Source organism: Mchenga conophoros, linkage group LG5 (genome assembly GCF_057382185.1).
Source record: "Mchenga conophoros isolate Kocher_MC1m ecotype Shallow Benthic linkage group LG5, M_conophoros_male_GT1.1, whole genome shotgun sequence".
NCBI lineage: Eukaryota > Metazoa > Chordata > Actinopteri > Cichliformes > Cichlidae > Mchenga > Mchenga conophoros.
In genome coordinates, this window is record NC_140530.1 from 13,065,929 (window position 1) to 13,073,939 (window position 8,011).

At 41.1% G+C, this 8,011-nt stretch overlaps 1 protein-coding gene across 1 annotated transcript; it reads right to left on the reverse strand.

The window, feature by feature from the left end:
• Positions 1-4,322: 4,322 nt before the first annotated feature.
• LOC146573915 (uncharacterized) lies at positions 4,323-6,810 on the reverse strand. The gene is made up of 3 exons (XM_085273376.1): positions 6,603-6,810; positions 6,195-6,521; positions 4,323-5,788 (listed from the first exon to the last, which is right to left on the reverse strand). The coding sequence occupies exons 1-3, from the start codon at positions 6,784-6,786 to the stop codon at positions 4,953-4,955; spliced, it is 1,347 nt and encodes a 448-aa protein (XP_085129502.1). The 5' UTR covers positions 6,787-6,810; the 3' UTR covers positions 4,323-4,952.
• Positions 6,811-8,011: the final 1,201 nt, after the last annotated feature.

The window sequence follows — 8,011 nt, forward strand, 5'->3', positions numbered from 1 at the left end:
TCCTCTGAGTCAATAACCCCGCAAGACACAAGTGCCTACATAAGGGGTAAATTCAAAATAATACATGATGTGCATACATCCTTTCTTCACAGTCACCTTTGCAGTGCGACACATTCATTTGATAAACTCTTTACCATAATGAATTATTTTGTAGTGAAGTTATTTTCCTACTGATTTTGCCTTCCCTCAGTCTTGGTTGTCTTTGAGAGCATAATGACAATGAAGTGTAAGGTGATTGGTATGTTTGTTAATTGCCATTTGGTCCCTTGTAAGTTATAAGTGACCTGTATAAACCTCATATTCTATCAGTTGATGGTGATGGTGTACTGCATCTGGTGCAGCCTCCTGTTGAGCCAGACCAACATGCAGTTGTGAGTAATACTCCACAGATTACATGAGTTTACAGTAGAACAGCAATGTTGTTTATTTCTTTACTACAGGAAAATAATGAAGAAACATTGACAGCTGTTACAGAGGAGGAAGCAACAGAGACACTTTATGAGGTTTACATCTTTTAATACTTTGTGTACAGGAAACACAGGTGACCAATAAAGCCAGTTGAACAAAAAATCTGTTTATTCTTCTTTCAACATGTTGAGGTGATGGGTCAAAAGAAATGATTGTGACATATGGTGTCTCTGACTGCGCTTCCATCTTGTATGTCCGTGGGAGGGTCAGGATGTTCATGGTTTGGATCACTGCTGTTTGGTTCAGAAGGACAGTGTTCTCCTCTAATTGTGGCAATGTTGTGAAGAATCACACATGCCACAATAATGTCACATGCCCTTTCTGGGGTGACCCTGAGTCTTTGCAGGCACTGGAACCGGGCCTTAAGCATTCCGATAGTCATTTCAACTCTGGCTCTTGTCCTGCAATTAGCCAGATTATATCGCTGCTGTGGGCCCGGTTCAGGGTCAGAGTAAGGGGTAAGCAAATAGGGTAAACATGGATACCCCCTATCACCAAGCAAGTAGCCAGTGAACTCTCCTAAGACAGAAGGATACACTTCAGTTCAAATGTCCCTGAAGCAATTGGTCTTTATATATTTTAAAGTATTTTCAACTCACCATGTCCAAATTTTGTGCTCAGTGTACATTCACGGAATATTTGTGAGTCATGGACAGAGCCTGGCCACTTGGCTTCCACATTTGTGATAATGTTGGCAGCATCACATATGATCTTCACAGTGCAGAGAACACAAATTAGCATCCATTACTATGATGAAATAATTTGTTAGTTTGAAATGCTACAGGGAACTATGTACCTGTACATTAATGCTGTGGAAAGACTTCCTGTTCACATAGTCTCCTTCATTTACTGAAGGAGCAATGATTGGAATGTGAGTGCCATCTATACAGCCAATCACGCCTGGGAACCCTGAAAATAAATGTAAAATTTAAGTAGTAGTCCAAGTATCACCACATCATGAATTAAGTTTTGGTCATCCTGATACCTGCAATTTTGTGGAATCCCTCTTTGATGAATCTTGTGGGTCTATGACCGGGGAACACCACAAACGAGTACAGGAGACGTTTCAGTGCAACTGTAACATTCCTGACTGCCCGACAGACGGTAGCCTTGGAAACGTGCTCAGCGTCACCAATATTATACAGAAAGCTCCCGTTTGCAAAAAACCGAAGTGCAATACAAATAATATGTACAGAACTGAGAGAATGTCCACGATGTGTCACATGAGCAATATTAGTCCTGAGGATGTTATTCAAATAAATTATAGATTGTGCTGAGAAACGGTAACGTTCGCACAGACAATCATCAGGACATGATAAAATGTCCAGACGCGCTCTGATCACTCTCTCCCGGCGGAGAGCTCTGCGGAGAATTTGGGCTTCACGATCTACTGGCTCTTCAAGGAAGGGACACGCCATGTCTGACACTTCCTACTGTCAGGTTTCCGACAAAGGGGCGGAGACAGTCAGGGTTAGTTGTAGTAAACCTGCTAGGGGGCAGGTTAGCTTCACGGCGTGTGTCGTCATAGTGACTCACTCAGGCTTCAGCTGAACTCGCTTTGTGAAACCGAAAACCCAGAGTTTTCGTTAACTCAGGGTATACTTACTCAGTTTTTCCACTAAACCGGCTTCCTGAAACAGGGCCCTGGTTTGTTTGAAATCCCAGAAATAAACCCTAGACAAAGCATATCTGTGAACTAAGGTGTAGGTCTATTAGGTTATCTTGTGGTGATCCTTGGGTTGGGGGATGGGTGTTCATACTGGAGTGCAAAATTAAAACCAATGGAAGATGGACAAGAAAAGTTCAAAGCCATCAGGTGCTCAGTTTAGAAAAAGGAGAAAACAAGAGGAGGAGAAACAAGAAAAAGATACAGGTAAGCGGACGTGTCATTGGATAATGGCAGGTCATCCTGAAACAATCAGAATCAGAATACTGTATTAATCCCTAAGGAAATTATGTGAGTTACAGTTGCTCCAAGACGAAATTGTAAAAATAGTAACAGTAACAGACTAAACTCCAAACAATACATTATGTTACAGATTTTACACATTTAAGAAATAGCACTAATACAGATCACTCAGTTATAAATATCAAGGATTAACAGAGGCGATTATAAATAAATATCAAGAAAATTGACAAGAATATTACAGAGTAGAGCGTGCGTAAAACGGGTGTAACTATTGCAATGTTTACAGTGCATTAGATGGAGGAGTTGTCCAGGGAGATGGCCACAAGCCACAGATTTCCTGTGTTGTTCAGTGGTGCTTTTTGGTAATCTCAGTCTCTCACTGAACGTGCTCCTGTGGCTAGCCAGTAGGTCATGGAGTGGGTGGGGGGTATTATCCATGATTGTCCTTATCTTGGACAACATCTGCCTCTCAGACACCACCCTAACCACCCTCCAGAGGGAGTGGCACCAAACAGGCTAGGACCGCGAAGTTTGAAATTCGCGTTTGTAAAATAGTTTAAGGTGTGGTCAGAGTCCTCAAAAGTTGCGCATAAATCACTATACACAAGCGTTTGTAACACATGCAGCTAAATTTCACTCTGAACTACAACGGGAAAAGGGCGAAACATCTTTATCAAAGGCGCAGTTAAATGCTGCGACAATATTTTACAGTACGGCAACTTTATTGTATATATTCATTTTTTATTCGTTTTCTGCATGAAGATGATATTTTCTTTAAATATTTTTTAAAAAGTGATCGACTAACGCAATTCGTTTTAACGAAAGAAATAATCAGACTTAATTAATGTGATGAGTTTTCGTTACGATTTTCAGTTATTGATACTTCTTGTTTATAAAGTGATGAATTAATGATTAAAAATACAAATATATATATATAAAATATTACAACACTACGTTTTTTTAAAAAAAAAACGTTTGAATCGAAACTGTGAAACTAAATGGGAAATAATTTTTACGGGAAACTTATTCTGAATAAATAAAGCCGACGTGTTTATCACTCCACTTTGCTTGGGTGACACTGGGAGTCAAGGTGATGAGGATGACGTGTTGAGCGGCAGGTATAAAAGCAGAAGCCAACAATCGAATGTGACTTTCACATGTGAGCGCTTCCAGGAGCTTTTTCTACAAGTACTTTGAAAACTCTACACCAACGACTTCCAAAGTTCAGCCGCCTCTTAGCCGCCGCATAACATTTCTTGCGCTTCTACACTAGCCTTTACGGCAGCGCCTTTTCTCCTTCTTTACCGATCGCAGACCCGAGGACACTTACACGCGCGCACACATTGCATTGGGACAGCCTGGTTGCATCATATTCAAAAATTAATTAAAAATCATACTTGATAGTTGACATCAAACTTTCAACACATTCCTCCTCTGGGCCACCTACTGTCCCTCTGAGCCAAGTTTCATCTATATCTGCTGTAGTATTCCACAAAAAATAAAGGAAAAGTCTGTTCACATTTAACAACTTTCAAGGAGTGTAATAGCGTCTTATTAAAAATATAATAAAAAACATCTGTGATAGTTGACATGAATTTCTCAACAGATTCCTCTTCTTTGACACCTACACAATGCTACACATGCTAAAGTGGCAACCGCTAACAGTACTCAAGCAAATTTAAGTAAATGTACGTTTTTGGAAAAATGTACTTCCAACAGTACTTTATTGCACCATGTTCATTCACTCATGAGCTGCTGCAATATGAATCAAATGGCTGAATTGCCACCTCAGCATGCAGTCAAGTTCTATACTCTTGCTAATGACCTACTAATTATATTCAGGTGTGTTGCAACAGGCACACATGGTTTCAGAGACTGGAGTTCGAGACCCCTGTTGTCATGTAATGCTTATGTTTTCATTTAAAAAACAGACACAATGAAAATATTCAAAAAAACGACAATTTATTTACTTTGGAGACACAAAAATTGTCTAGTAGAAAATGTTTGTCAGCTGAATGAATTCATTTTTTATTGTCTTGCCCTTTGATGTATATGCTAGTTTTGTTTTGACAACTACCTATTAAAACTGAGACATTGTGTTCATCTCCTTTAACTCTACAGTTTGCGTTACAGCAGCTTTCTTTATTAAATTTGTCTTCACTAAAGAATTTCTGGTTTGCATTAGCACTGATACTCAGAGACATCTGCTCACACGAGCTCTTTCAGTTTGTGGCGTAAAAGTTGCACATATTACTTATAGAGATTGTTATATGACTCACATCTAATGTTACAATGATAATGATAAGACACAGTTTAATAATATTGTTAGTCTCTAATGAAATGAAGATATATGGTTCTAGGCTCGGCAAGAACCTGGTTTTACACAGAGAAATAACGTGTTGTTAGGAGAGGGATTTGCATTGGTGAAAGTGTTGAAGTCACTGATGATGAGAACTGTGGACTGCAAATGGAATGATTTTATCCTAGCATGCTTCCTTGAGTCCTACAGTTGTAACATCAGTTGCAATTAAAAATAAAGGGTTTTAGACATGTCACTTCTGTCTCCTGTGAACAGTCACAGTGGGTGAGTGTAATCGGTTCTGTCCTCTTCATGGATCTTCAGATGTGTGTTTAATTGGCTCTTCCTTTGAAAGGTTTTCCCACAAAACAAGCACGAATGAGGCCTCTCCCCTGTGTGCGTCACCCTGTGAGTCTCCATGTCACCTTTACGATTGAAGCGCCTGCCGCACTCTGTGCACTGGTACGGTCGCTCTCCTGTGTGGATTCTCATGTGTAACGTCAGGGCTCCGCTCTGCCTGAAGTTCACGCCGCATTCCTTACAGCGGTAAGGCTTCTCTCCTGTGTGGATCCTCACGTGATCTTTCAAATGACTCGACTCTTTAAAACGCTTAGCACAAATGGGGCATGTGTGCCTTCTCTCCCTTATGAAATGATTTCCATCTTCTTCCATACTGTCTCCGTCCTTGGAGTTCAACTCGGAGATTTGTCTTTTCTGTTGTCTTGTTCCCGATGGTTTGAGCAGCTTAATCCCCACACCCTCTATGTTTTTAGTATGCTCACTCTGACCAACAAGCTGCTCTGGCTCTACAGAGTGGACAGACTGAGACTCTCCAGACAGTGTACAGCCTTCAACATCTGTCCTGTTTTCTGTAGTAAATGCATTGTTGCTCAGACTGCATTTGGGGCTCAGGGTTAGAGAAGGAGCCTCATTATAATCATCTAGTGGCTGATGAGGTAGTGTACAGTCACAGTCCGCCTCTTCCTGAGGTTTAGATGATGTAAACGCCTGCACTTTTATGATCTTAGATGTATGACGGTTGTAGCGGTGCTGATACTGGCTCTGGTCTTGTTGAGTCCCATGATTCTTAGAATAAGTGATCTCCAGTGGATCTAAAAAAATATTATATTATTATTATAAAATATTATATTAAAATATTAATAATAAATTGCCATCATTTTTAATTATTTATATCTAATTAGTACCACGGTTATCAGTATATTTGAACATGAGAGACGGCTGCGTTTGACATTTCCTTTCACCTTTCTGTTTAACATTGAAACACAACATGAATGTAAAGGAAATCTGTCGTTTACTGCAGTGATACACTTGAGATTTGGTCACTCAGACAGGTATTAGCTCATGAATGTAAACAAACCTGCTCATTATGGGAAGCATCTCCAGCTCATGCAATGAAAAACACACTATTTTTCTCATTCCAGCGCTCGGACTGATATAAGAACAAAATAACTGATGCCAGCTTTTGCTGGATGTGCTTTTACTCAGTCCTCTCCTCACCTTCTGGGTTAAGTTGTTGAACTTCTGACTCCGCGTTTATTCCGCAGGTAGATGTTAAACACTCATCTCCGTGTGGCTCAGCTTTGATAGCTGCTGCCTGCTCAACAGTTAATACAGTGTATAGGTGCAAGGGTGGATCCTCGTGATCTCCTCTTGTCACAACCTCAGGTGACACTGTGGCATCACTCTGCTGCCTACAGGAGGCTCCTTGCTGAGCATCCCTTTGATCATGCTCCTCTTTAATGTGCAGGATGCTCTGGGGCTTTGGGCTCACATGTGAGCCCTCAGGAGGAGCCTCTTCATTACTGCGGGCACTCAAAAGATGATCTGCTGAATGGTACGACAAAAGTCTAGAGGTGAAACAGCTGCAGCCTTTAACATAAAGTAATGAGTATTACATTTACACACCTGATCTGTGTAGCCTGACTTCAGGCCAGGAGAGCAGTGATCGCAGCTGATTTATCTCCTGCTTGGATCGGCTGATCTCTCCCTGGTAGTCTATTAAGGTTTTCTCCACAGCCCCAAAAATCTCCACCGCCGCCGCGGTGAGCCGCTCGGTGATGAGCGCGTTTAGGTGGTGCAGTGTGCCCATGTCTGGTCTGATCCGGTGGAGGTTTCACTGATCAGCTCCAGATATTGGCTTCCTCGTCGGTGTCAGCGACAAGCGTTAAGCTGTTGGGATATCTCCCTCTGCTGGTCACACGCGATGTTTTCTGCACCACATGCTCGCAGTGGAAAAGCAAGTCACACCTGACTTGTAGCCATGTTAGCGCAGATAACTGCAAAAGCCCCGTTTTTTTTTTTTTACATGTAATTAAAATTACTTATTGGGAAGAAAAAGCAAAGTAAAGTGTGTTTTTAGATGACACAGACTATATTAGACACACAAATAAGAAAACAAACACTGCAAATCTTGAATTAGGAGTATAACTTATGAAGAAAAGCAAGAGTTCAAACAAACTACTGTGGTTTTAATTTTCATTTTAATATATTCCTGGTCTTAGTGGAAACTCCTGCATCATTTGGAGGGGAATGAGTGACCTTTTAGAGAGAGAGACCTTTAAAAATGCACAGGCTTACATTTCAAAATACTGTTGAGACAATTCATTTTTATTATTGATGCGCAAATTCCTGAGACATAGACTATGATGTTATAATTCTGTATTCATTTGGATTTTAAGATTTGGACTTTAGGCCACTGAGTGCTACAAAGGAAAACACACTAAATCATGAGGACACATTACTGTTATTACTATTACTGTACATAAAACTGTACAGTCCATCTGACAAGGATGCCCCCTGGGCGCCTCCTGGGTGAGGTGTTCCAGGCATGTCCCACCGGGAGGAGGCCCCGGGGCAGACCCAGGACACGCTGGAGAGATTATATCTCTCGGCTGGCCTGGGAACGCCTTGGTATTCCCCCGGATAAGATGGAGGAGGTGGCTGGGGAGAGGGAGGTCTGGGCCTCTTTGCTTAGGCTGCTGCCCCCGCGACCCGGCCCCGGATAAAGCGGATGAAGATGGATGGATGTACATAAAACTATTTAAATACACATTTTTTTAAGTAAACATTATGAAGACACCAAAACATTCAGAAATCAATTTCTAGGAATTTCAGAGTGGTATGATGAAATCCATGTATGTGTTTATTGCTCTTTGCTTTATTTTCTATAGTGTAGTTCAGAAAGTGAATAAGGTACGGTAAAAGATGAACTGTTACACTCCAAAACCTACACGCAGAGACACCACATACATTTGTGTCTCAGTTTGCGTTTCTTATATCAAACAGAAAGACAGCCGTGTGTCCTTGCTTTGTTC

What these genes read in the sequence shown, in the direction of transcription:
- LOC146573915 (XM_085273376.1), bottom strand. Translation starts at nt 6,786, where the DNA reads ATGGGCACACTGCACCACCTAAACGCGCTCATCACCGAGCGGCTCACC. An exon ending in AGTCAGGCTACACAGATCAG is followed by an intron (nt 6,522 to 6,602) that starts GTGTGTAAATGT and finishes ACCATTCAGCAG; the next exon opens with ATCATCTTTTGAGTGCCCGC. An exon ending in TCAACAACTTAACCCAGAAG is followed by an intron (nt 5,789 to 6,194) that starts GTGAGGAGAGGA and finishes ATATTTTTTTAG; the next exon opens with ATCCACTGGAGATCACTTAT.